The following is a 12,764-nucleotide window of genomic DNA, read 5'->3' on the forward strand; positions in this document are numbered from 1 at the left end:
AGGATCTTGTCAGATTTGGCGGGTCACGACAGGCCCTCTTTGGGTCTGCCAGACCCTGTAGGGCTGAACCCGGCAGGCCAGTTCTGTCGACCATCTGGACGAGCCATTGAAACAAAAAAAGGGGGTTTTAGTATGTACTAGCCTTCATAAATAAGCAAGTTGTAATTCCAGAAACAAAAGAAAAAAAAACAAGTGAAGTGATATGAAGACCGATTCACACAGAGTTGCCCAATCAAAATCGTCCCAATATCTTGATTTAGCAGTAAGTATCCCTATATTCATTCTTAAATTCAACCCTCTTAATCCAGTTTGTTGAGCCCAATTCAATTGGCAACCTATCTGGTCCATACCCAAAATGAACCAAAACTCAAATTATTCATAAACCTGAACCGCTTTATACTTGTATAGTGATTTAAAATCAGGTCCAACTAATCCCACTAGCACCTCTACATGCAAGTCATACTGCCTTGGCATTTACTGGCCAATATCTAAAGCCGAAAGACTAGGAGAACAGTGACAAGTAGGACCCGTGTCTGCAGAGACGCTGATCTGCAGTTGACCATTTAAGTGTACATTAGTCCAAGTGTCTCTGCAGATCGGCCTTTCATGCACAGGTTCTGCCTGTGCAAGCTGCTTGTGTATCAAACAAAAAGAAAAAAAAATAGTTTGAAACAAAAGTTTTTGAAATAAAAACCTTGTGTTGGACAGGCGGGTGGCTTGTCTGGGTTCAGCTGGGTCGGGGCTGAACCCTAACCAACGGGGTCAGCTAGGCTTGATAGGCCTATAAAAAAAATTTATACTTAATACATAGTGTTGATGGAATCTGGAACTTGAATTTCAAAATGCAAGTTAAATTTCCATATTTAGTTATATGCATGTATGGTAATCTTAATTCATGTTATGAATGGAAGCTTTCACATGTTTTGACTTGATGTGACGTGCTTAAGTATTATGCAATATGAGATTTGATTCAAATGCATATGTATACATAAACTAAGGTGTGTTTAGTATGTACGTAAATGCATGAATATTCACATGTTCTGGTTGAGATGATTCATGAATGAAAGCATGTATGTGGCATGATTGCATCAACATATGCACATGAATAGTGTGGACACATGCATATGAATGTTGTAGTTCATGCACATTTTTAAATTGGCATATATGATTGTGCATTGAAAAGCATGTTAACATTATTGCATAAATAGCATGTTATGATTTTTACATACGATGCATCGATAATCAAACTCAATCATCGTGGGCCTGATGAGCCCTAAGCTGGAATTGTTCTTCTACTTGTGTTTATACATCGCAAAAATCACATTGGATATTTTTTCTCTATATTGCACTGTTCTGCATTCTTCCACGAGCGGGAGTCCCGTGATGAGCCTTGCATTTGGAAATGCGATTTTATGATATTAATTTGGCATGCTGAATTACAAATTAATAAAACAACTATTAATAATAAGACAAAGAAAATGAGCAATGTAATGTACTTTCTGAGATGTCTCATCGAAAGTACGAGACTCTTGGAGTTACGGTTTTGGGGAAAGCGAAAGGATACAAAAAAATTTGTGTGCGATGTTGCCTCTGAACCTGATATTGAGGTTCTTTCTCCTGGACACGATTTTAGGAAGTTTTCGCCACTTTGCCTGAGAGTGGTGTGTAGACACAACTGTTGTTTTGATATACCAAGAAGCGGCACTTGTGGATGTTTTTCATGGTGTCCCGACATTAGATGTTGTTTTCTAATGTTCTGATGGATGGTGTTGTTTCCTGATATCGATCGAGGGTTAAGTTTGGAACCCAGTAATAAAATACAACTTGTGTTCTAAGTTATCTTGAGAACCCTACTTGACCTCAGAAATTTTTACATGTTTGGTGTATCCACGGGCAACGATAATAAGAAGGAGAACTTAAATTGTGTGCATTTGATAGGGGCATGCATATAATAAAAGAACTTGATCAAAGATAATAAAGTATTTATGCATTTTCCTGTTATACATTAGATCATGCATATTTACATGCTTCTCTACTTGCCCTTTATTATTAAATGCATAATATTTTATCTTGTTACATGTTGAATGTTCTAAATGCTTATCTGAACCATGTTCTTATTGCAATAGTATTTCTCTAAGTTATTGCATGAAATCTTATTTGTATTATTTATGCTTACTTGTTTCATTATAGGGATTCGTACACAGAATTCTTCGAATTTCTGACACCCCTACTTTTGTGGTTTTTCGCATCCATAGGGGATCAGTGAAACGACTCACTTCTGGGAGAGCTACGAGTGCTACACGTTTGCTAGACAGCTTCACAGATGGACAGCGTGATTCTACTCTTCTTTACTCTTTCTTTACATTTAATTGTTTATGTACTCTGAATTTTTATGTAATTGTTTTGAGACCATTATTACTTAATTAATAAAATTTGGCTTGCTATGTTGTGGATGATAAATGTAAGATCCCTGGTGGTTTGTTTGGTTATCCAACTCTTAGTGAAACTGTAAAGGTACTGGGTCTTTGGGAATATTTCCGCAATTGATTTAAAAAAAAAACAAATTTTGCACTTTTTAAAGGGTATGATTTAGGTTCGTTACATCTGATTTCTTAAAGGCAAGTTGTCCATGATCAGAAGAACATGTACACCTTCAGAGAGGTTGTTAGGAATATAGGGATATGTTTATAATTTTGTGTTGTTGGTATATGTAAAGGGCATTTTTGGTAAATCACCAAACCCTAATGTAACCACAGTAACTATTTATACATAAGGATACGTAGACAGTTGACCCATTAAGGAGAATTATGTTAAAAATAAATTTGTATTAAAATACCCGATAAGGGTATTTCTATCTTTTATCATATAGTACAGTCCACTAGGGACTGAAATGTAATTTAGCATTATAATAAATAACCTGCCCATTAGGCATAACAGTCATAATAATGATTGTTGGAAGGCAGTCCAAAGAGTTGGACGGCCTCCCATGTGCTGGAGTGAGGATCTATAAATAGAGCCTCACTCCCTTGTTATTCCTCAATGCTCTTAGAAGCATTTGAGGGTTTTCTCTAGAGTTTTTTCCCATTTTATAGGCTTGTATGCCTCTTGTGTTGTTTGATATTTTTATCTCTTTGAGATTGTATTTGGTCCATTAATGACCAACCTTAAGTGAGTTTATTAAATCCCATTGTTGGCATTGTGTTTGTTTCACTATTGTTTCATTGTACCTTGTTTCATTACATGGTATCAAAGCTAGGCTCTTGAAAGAAGGAGAATCTCGTGAAGGAAGTGTTCTTCGATCACTGATCATTCCCTATCTCCTCTATTCTAAACTCAAGTATTCATTATGGGAGAAAGAAAGCCTGCCGCCGTCATCACCTACAAACTCAATGAAAACAACTATTTGATGTGGGCGACGGCTATAGAGAATCATATTAAAGGAAAAAATTATGGGGTTTTGTTGGTGGTTCTAGTAGTGGAACCACAACTCAAATTGATTAGAAGAGGAGATCAAGTCAAAGCCTTGTCCGAAGAAAAAAAAGAAAAAGCCTTGCAAGAATACCAAAATAAATTGGAGATTGGGAGGCAAGCAATGCACAAATACTCTCCGCCACCAATATCATCAAATTCAAGAAGACATGTGACGCATGGAGCTTTCTAAAGAAATACCTTTATCCAAAAGGATATGGCTAGACTTTATTATATCCAAGACAAGATACGTAATTCAAAACAAGGAGATAAAAGTGTAAGAGATTTTTAAGGTATTTTATCTCCTATTTGGGATGAATTATCCATGTTGGAACCAAAATGGGAAGGTTTGGCTATTAATATGAAGACCCAAATCGAAAGAGAAAATATTTTCTCCTTTCTTTACGGCCTTCAACCAGAATTTGAGCAAGTAAGATCTTCCTTACTCATAGGACCACTTCTCCTTCTATAAGTGAGGCCCTTGCTCAAATTTGTCAAGAAGAGAAAAGACTTGGAATGCACAAGTCTAATGATGAGGTCATTGCCATGGCAAGCCCCAGAAATTTTGTGAAAACATATAAATCACCTCACTTTGAGAAGAAGTTCAATGGAGAAGGACACAATGGAGGAGGATACAAGGGAGAATATAAAGGTAAAATTATTTGTCATCATTGTAAGAAACCCGAACATATAAGACCGAAATGTCCCAAATTTAAAAAGGTGGCCGCCTTAAGTGAAGAACCTCAAGAATCAAGAAAACGAGGCAACTTCAATGAATTAAATCTTGCTCAAATAGCAGAAGCTATCTCATAACTTCTCAAGGCTACACCTTCTACATCTGGGGTTGTCATCTCTTGCTCGTCTCCTCCAGGTAAGACCTCTTGGATTCTAAACTCGGGTGCTTCTTTCCACATGACTCATAATGAGTCTCTATTATCCGATTGCACTAAATCATATTTCTCATGTATGTCAACTGTCGATGGTACCTCTTTAAAGTCAAAAGCTTAGGAAATCTTGATGATATTTCAAAAAAAAAAATTGTTCTAAAAGTGAGCCATTCCCAAACTGGATTTAAATCTTTTTTTTATCTCTCAAATTACTGACTATGGTTGTAAAGTATTCTTCTCATCTAAGGCGTGTTGGATGCAGGATCTCCAGTTATGAAAGTTGATTGGGCAAGGCCATAGATGAGGAGACCTTTAATATATAGATTTCTTGTGTTTACAAAAATACTCGTTTTGTAATCATGTCAAAGACATTAATATAGATCTTTGGCATAAAAGATTAGGATACCCAAGTATATCCAAATTATCTTTTTTCTATTTTTGAAAAAAAATTGTAAAGATAAAATTGTGTATATGAAGATTGTATACTTAGAAAAAAATAAATGATACATAATGGGTCTAGAACCTCTGTGACACATAAAATTTTTGAATTAGTGCATTCGGATGTGTGGGGTCCCGCTCATGTTATGTCAAAAGGTGGTTATGCATACTATGTTACATTTATAGATGATTTTAGTAGACATACTTGGATTTACTTTATAAAACTCAAATCTGAAGTTTTTTCATGTTTTAAAAACTTTCATAATCTAGTTAAAAATCAATTTAAAACAAACATTAAAGTCTTCTGCTCCGACTCTAGGGGAGAGTTTCTTTCAAATGAATTTCAATTATATTTAAAAGTCATGGAATTGTGCATCAAAAATCATGCCCTAGGACACCTCAACAAAATGAGATTTCTGAAAGAAAACATCGTCGCATCATTAAAACTACTAGAACCCTACTTATTTCAAAAGAAATTCCAAAGCAATTTTAGGTTAAAGCTGCCCTAACTGCAATCTATCTAATAAATAGAATGCCTTCTTGTAAATGCTTTGTGCTTCTTGAAAAATATAGCAAACTCTCTCCTAAAGCCATAAAATGTGTCTTTCTTGGTTATGCTGATAATAAAAAACGATATCGATGTTATGATAAAACAAATGACACACTCTATGTTTCTAGAAATGTTACCTTTCTAGAAAATGACAATGGATTTGATTTTGAAGTTCCTAAGGAAGAATCCGAGTATGCTTTCTTATTTGATTTGTTACCCAATAAAGATATTAGTAATGATATTCAAACCTTTGAGTCTATTAATGACTCAAGTAGCAAAACATCTCAAGATCTTCTTCAATACTCTAGACGAAATATTGGGGAGCATTCATGTGCCCTTGACAGATATATACAACTAACAAATACTGAAGAAACTAGTGTTAGAAGGTCAGAACGAACACATAGGCCTCCAAGTAGGTTTGTCGTATATGAATCCTTCTTACCAAACTACAGGGCATGTCTTCTAGCCATTCATTCCTAGCATGAACCATCCAACTATGACAAGGCCAAAAATATAAAAGAATGGCTTGAAGCCATGAAAATTGAATTAGATATATTACACAAGGATCACACTTGGGCAATTCAACATCTTCCTATCAGAAAGAAGACAATAGGGTGTAGATGGGTGTTTAAAATTAAAACAAAAAGTGATGGGTCTCTTGAGAGATATAAAGCAAAACTTGTTGCAAAAGGATATTCTCAAGAATATGGTATAGATTATGAAGAGACTTTTGACCCAGTAGCTCGCATGACTATAGTTAGAACTCTAGTTGCTATAGCATCCATTTGAAAATGACTGATATATCAGTTAGATGTTAAAAATGCATTCTTGAATGGAAACTTAAATGAAGTATACATGGATCCTCCCCCTGTCTGTCTATTGAAGAAGGCATGGTCCTTCGTCTTCAAAAAGCTATATACAGGCTTAAACAAGCCCCTAAAGCATGGTATGATCGGTTTAGTGGTACGATATTAAAACTTGGATTTAAATCTTGTTACACTGATACTACTCTTTTTGTGAGATTTACAGGTACCTCATTGATCATTCTCCTTTTGTATGTTGATGATATGATCATCACAAGGAATGATCAAAAGGAAATTGAAGATATTAAAATTTTGCTTAAAAAATCCTTTGATATGACTGATCTTGGTTTTTTGAGATACTTTTTAGGAATTGAAGTAGCTTACTCACCTAGATGATACACTTTATCTCAAATCAAGTTTGCAGCTGATATTGTTGAGCGTTCAGGAATCACTGACACAAAATATGTTGATACTCCTGAAGTAATAAATGCAAAAATGCGAGCTGAAGATGGAGTATTATTAGATGATCTAACTCCTTATCAACAACTTATTAGATCATTGATGTACATGTCCATTACAAGGTCAGATATTGTGCATGTCGTACATTCTGCAAGTCAATTTCAACATGCGTCCACAACCGGTCACATGAGTGCAGTATTAAGAATAGTTCGATACATCAAGAAAACTATATCTAAAGGACTATTTATATCCTCTTCCTCATCCTTAAGTCTTATTTCTTACACTGATTCTGACTGGGGAGGAGATCTCAATAACTGTCACTCAACCACTGTCTTTTGTTTGTTTTTAGGTGATTCTCTCATTTCTTGGCGATGCAAAAAACAACAGAAATTGTCTTTATCCTCTACGTAAGTTGAGTACAGGGCAATGACTACCACACCTACTGAAGTTGTGTGGATGAGAGCACTACTTTCCGATATGGATGTTGATGTCTCATAACCTTCAAAGCTATGTTGTGATAATAAAAATGTCATCTATATAGCCAACAATCACACATTTCACGAGCGAACAAAACACATTGAAATGGATTGTCACTATGTTCGCGAAGAATATTTGAAGGGGACTATTACATTGTCATATGTCTAGTTTGAATTTCAGATTGCAGACTTCTTCACCAAAGCTCTCCCACTGCGTCAATTTTTTTTATTTTCTTAGCAAACTTTGGGTGATTTCCCCATAAGTTTGAGGAGTGTTAAAAAGAAAATTGTATTCAAATACCCGATATGGGTATTTCTTTCTTTTATCATATAATACAGTCCACTAAGGACTGAAATATAATTTAGCATTGTAATAAATAACCTGCCCAACAACCATATTATGACTGTTAGGCATAACAATCATAATATGATTGTTGGACACAATAGTCAAAATATGATTGTTGGGCACAACAATCATAATAATGATTGTTGGAAGGCAGTCCAAAGAGCGCATTTGAGGGTTTTCTCTACAGTTTTTTTCCCATCTTATAGGCTTGTTTGCCTCTTGTGTTGTTTGATATTTTTATCTCTTTTGAAATTGTATTTGGTACATTAGTGACCAACCTTAAGTGAGTTTATTAAATCCCTTTGTTGGCATTGTTTTGTTTCACTATTGTTTCATTGTACCTTGTTTCATTACAAATTCAATATTGGGATCGGCTTTCACATGTGCTTCTTCCTCTCTCCTTTCCCTTTGTCTACCCATATTGAGAAAACCATTACATGTCATATGAAGTCTAATGAATCTATACTAACCAATTGTAGGTCATGTTGTGTTGTATGTCAATTGCTATCAAACCAAAACACTTAGCTTTCACATTTTAAAGAAGGCTCCTTTTATGATTGTCATTGTTGACTCTTCAAGTACTTCATACAACAAATTGTATTTCCTTTTCCCTGTGGCCTTTGTCAAGAAATGTGGTATCTAATTTGGAGAAAAGGAATTAGGGGGATGAAATATGCAAAGTTCCCTAAAGCTGAAATTTTTTAGGGTAGGAATTAGGAAGACAGAAAATTAGAGCAGTATTTCTTAGAAAATTTTTCTCCAACCATTCAAAAGCTAACTTTTAAAACAACAGAAATCACATAGTTTTTTCATTTTTCATTTCATGAGGTACCTCATGTACCTTAATTAGAAAAAAAGAAAGAGACCAAATTAGGCATCTGAAAGAAATTCAATTCACATATGATCCAGATAAACATGAAATATGTAAATCAGATCAAGAGAATGCTTAAGTTCTAATAACCATTACCTGTTTGCAAATTTTATTTCCTTTCATCCTGTCAAAATTTGGAGTGCCAAATCCCACGGTGTAGAAAAACTCTCGCCATAACAGCTAAAATAATACAAGATCTCGTCACTAGCCAGTTCCACAAGAACAATTTTTAACAAAACCCTCAGCCCACCAACCTGTCCAAAAAGTGAAACCGGAGGGGATGTATGTTTTTTGACCTTTTTATAAACATCTTGGAGGCATTGATAGAAGTATCTTGAAGAAAGGCAACCAAACTGAAAAAATAAAAAAATAAAAACTAAGGTCAGCATTATAAACCCATTCACTTCTTAAAATATGAAATAAAGTTTTAGAATCTATATCTCCCAAAAAAGGAATGCCTTTTACCAAACCTTCAAGTAAGGGGACAAAACTGTTGTTGCTGGCTTAGAAAAGGCAGTTGGATCACCTTTAGGTTTCTCAAAGCTCGCAACCCACTCCTGCATGAAGTGACAAGGACTTTACACAAGTTCATACTTCATACCAGGCGGACATTTTGAGAAAGAATAGCCAGTACCCATCAGAATGAAGAAACAAAAGCAGTCAACGTAAAAGCATTCTGAAGGGAATGTTAGAGCACGGTATTTATGTATCTCAGTTTCTGAAAGGGTATTTTTGTCTTCTTACACTTGCACATATATGTTATTTTTGCATTTGGTAGATTTTTTCTTAGACCAATCTAAAGGAAAAGGGTCATCATCATCATCATCATCATCTCTCTCTCTCTCTCTCTCTCTCTCTCTCTCTCTCTCTCTCTCTCTCTCTCTCTCTCTCGACCTATTCCTTAAAGCATGAAACATAGCTCTAATACCCTTAAGATTACACATGTTCAAAATTTTGAACTTTATAACTTATATAGTTTTAGGTGATGCCACTTATGTGCACCTAAGTGAACCAAGCAACCAAAAGAGGCCCAGAACCTAGGCATAACATGAACACCAATTGCTTTACTCTAATAGTTCAAACAGTATTAATAGATCAAGATGCCTCAACATAGAGTGGGGCCTTTGTTGCTTATAGTCCTAATGCAAATCATGTGCTGAAAATACCTGAGACTCTGAAAGTTAACTAATGTGCATTGTCTGTAAATGACATGCACTAAGTGTTCAATATTCAAGATAGAAATAGAACGGAAAGGGTAGAGAGAAAAGATGCAAAAGAATATAATATAGATAGTTGAAGGAGAAAAACTAAGATTGATTTTGCAACAAATACGATTAAATACGATAAATTTACCAATCCGTTTGCAGTATACTTCTCTTTAGAGCATTAATGACAATGATAACCCTAAATTCCTAAACAAGATATTGAATAAAGCGCTTACTAAAAAGAAGGGCAATTAAGACCATGATCTGCAAAGTAACCAAGTAGACATCAATTATTTGATAAATTTGGTTCAAAATATTGCACCAGGTAAAAGGATATCAAAAGTTCTAGTAAAACCATCTTGAGAGGAAATTTATTGGATGGTTAAGCCATATACAAACAATGCAAGATAAAAGGAAAAAAACATAGTGATTGGTTGTTACATGCCTTGTCATGAAGCACTTCCGTCAATCTCTTTAAAGCTTCAGATTCACCCCCTCGAAGAGGAGAGAACTCTTCCTGCAATTAAGCAGCACATGTACAATGAATAACAAAATGACAACTATTTGGACATTCATAAAAGGGATCTAACCTGTCTGACATCCCCATAGCCTAGTTCTGTGATTCTTGGTACGCTAGGAAAATCACATTCTTCAGTGTCACCCAAAGAAGGAAGTTGTTCTGGAGCTTGTGCAATTGAAAGTTGTGGCCTTCCGACTAGTTTTAGAAATGATTGATAGGTTAATGGTGGCTTCCCACCATTCTTTAATATTGGAATGCATCCAACAAAAATGGATTGCAAATTAAATTAGTCAAAGACTCGTGAAGAAGAAATGGATCTAGATGAAAAATTAAAAATAAAAAGAAGAAAAGCTCAAACATGTACTTTTTGGAACTAGAACAAACTAGATGTTATTGCTCTTTAGTCCCTACAACAATGCCAAATTAATATTAAAAGAAATATATATTCATCCCCATGGAAAACACACACAAAAAAATCATGTTACTGTTGTTGAGATTAAAGAGGTTTTAAGTTTAAGTTTTCTTAAAAATAGGTTATTTGATATTTCTTGTTTAATGAGGGACTCGTATGTAATTTTTATATTTGGCCTCTCACTATTTAACATAGAGATTAGCCCTAATCAAAGTTAACGAGTTTTCTCATTTCACAGCCGTCTCTCTCTCTCTCTCTCTCTCTCTCTCTCTCTCTCTCTCTCTCTCTCTCTCTCTCTCTCTCTCTCTCTCTCTCTAGATTCTTGTGCATCTCATCGAAACTTCTACATGGTATCAGAGCGGTAGATCTCGGGAGCGTGATCGATCTACACCAACAAAAAAAAAAGTTGGAACCAGGTGTGCACATTTATTTATTTATTTTTGCATAGATCTGATAACAGATCTGGGGTCTGACTAAGGTCATGGCCCAGATTTGTCATCAGATCTAAGGGACACGGTGACTGCGTGTCTTCAGGATCGGGATATGGTAGAGTTGAATGGTGCACAGAAGAAACAAAAGTTTGTTTTGTGGAAGTAAAGAAAACCTATTGATAAGCAACAGTGTTGGATCTGGATGTGAAAGGTGTTCTCTTGCCGTAACCCCTGTGTTGTGGTATTTTTTTAAGTTGTCGTGATTTCTGTGTCTGGGAGCAGCTGCCGTGATTTCTTTTTTTGTGTATGCTCATATTATCTTTGGTTGTGAATCTGGATGCCGAGTTCGACATGGTTTTGTTCTTCTCAGATCTCATTTCCTGTGCTGTTTTTTTTCTGTGGTCGTGAACCTGGATGCCGAGTTCGATGTGGTTCAGTTTTTTTTTCAGATCTCATTGCCTTATCTGATCTGATATATGTTTTGGGTTAAATAACCGTGTGTAGTTGTCAAAGAAGTTGTTGTATGAGGGTGAAATACATTGTTTTTTCTTTGCTGATGTGGTTTTATCCCTGATGTGGGTTGAACAGCTTTGGGTGGTCGTGGAAATTGACTGAAATTGACTGAACACAAGATTATGAAATATGTTGCTCCTGTGTTAGTTGGCTTGTGGTTGATGAACATTAAATTTTTTTTTAATCATAAGTGATTAAGAGAGTGAATCGATTTCTTTTTGCAGCAGTATTAGCATCAAATATCTCATTCCCTGTTAAGTATTATTCATTATGGGTGATGTTTCGAAATTTGATTCCAAAAATGAGAATATTGGGGAATATAAGGCATTTGCAAACCCCTTTGCGTATGGTTCTTCTGTGAGATTGAATGAAACAAACTATGCCAGGTGGTCCATAACGTTTATGATGTCGGTATCTAGACATCGTAGAAAACATATTTTGTTGGAAAGTGAATCAAATGAAAAGGTGGGAAAATATATTACTTGGAACAAAGATAATGACATTGTTATGTCATGGATCATGAATAGTGTTGAACCTCATATTGCAGATGGTCTAATTTACTATAATACAGCCAAACAGATGTGGGACAATCTTCGAGATATGTACTCACAAGAGACTAATGTGAGTCATATCTTGCAAGTCGAACAGGAAATATATAATTTACAGCAGGGAGATCAGACCTTGGCCCAGTACTATGCCTCTGTCAAAGCTGTGTTTGAAAGACTCAATGCTCACAAACCTCTTTGTTGTTCGAAACACAAGGATCGTCAAGAACAGACTATGGTTGCTCGGTTTCTCACTGGTTTATCTTCCGAATTCTCTGTTGCAAAGTCCAAATGCTGACTGGATCTGATGTACCTACTCTTGCTGATGCATACAATCGTCTGAGTAGACTTGCGATCTCTCTTCCACAATCTCATCCTGTGTCCCAGTCATCTGCTCTCGCTGTCTCATCTGGTTATGGGCGTGGAAATATTCAGAATAACCGAGGACGAGGTTGTGGCAAAGGTATAGGAGGCAGAGGAAAACTTCAATGTACATTCTGTGGAAAATGTGGACATTTAGAAGATCGTTGTTGGGATAAGCATGGTTGACCTTCTTTTTCTTCATCAAAGTCAAATGCTCCAAAAGCAAATGTTACTACACTAAAGGTAACAAATGCACATGAGAATACCTCTGCAAGTGACAGTATCACCCTCAGTCGAGCAGAATATGATGAGCTTATAGCTCTTCGCCCTTCGAGCTCCTCCTCTCCTGTAGCTGGTGTTGCCTACCCAACAGGGAATGATAGTAAGTGGATTATTGACTCTGGTGCATCCAGACATTTGTGTGGAAATTCGTTTTTCTTTTCAGATCTAAAGGATATTAATGTTCATCGAGGAGTC

At 35.8% G+C, this 12,764-nt stretch overlaps 1 protein-coding gene across 4 annotated transcripts in view; it reads right to left on the bottom strand.

Annotated features, from left to right (window-relative positions):
* Positions 1–12,764, bottom strand: part of UVR3 (DNA photolyase family protein) — a 131,555-nt gene that overhangs the window by 95,260 nt on the left and 23,531 nt on the right. For 3 of the 4 annotated variants that reach the window (XM_089988993.1, XM_089988992.1, XM_089988991.1), the window contains exons 4-8: positions 10,094–10,264; positions 9,949–10,020; positions 8,769–8,855; positions 8,553–8,651; positions 8,395–8,478 (exon numbers count right to left, since the gene is read on the bottom strand). In XM_089988993.1, the coding sequence (XP_089845119.1) occupies positions 8,395–8,478; positions 8,553–8,651; positions 8,769–8,855; positions 9,949–10,020; positions 10,094–10,264 (513 nt within the window). The remainder of the gene's footprint in view (positions 1–8,394; positions 8,479–8,552; positions 8,652–8,768; positions 8,856–9,948; positions 10,021–10,093; positions 10,265–12,764) is intronic. The other variant, XM_089988994.1, reaches the window with a different exon arrangement.

Source organism: Nuphar pumila, chromosome 15 (genome assembly GCF_984573655.1).
Source record: "Nuphar pumila chromosome 15, dmNupPumi1.hap1.1, whole genome shotgun sequence".
NCBI classification, from domain to species: Eukaryota; Viridiplantae; Streptophyta; class Magnoliopsida; order Nymphaeales; family Nymphaeaceae; genus Nuphar; species Nuphar pumila.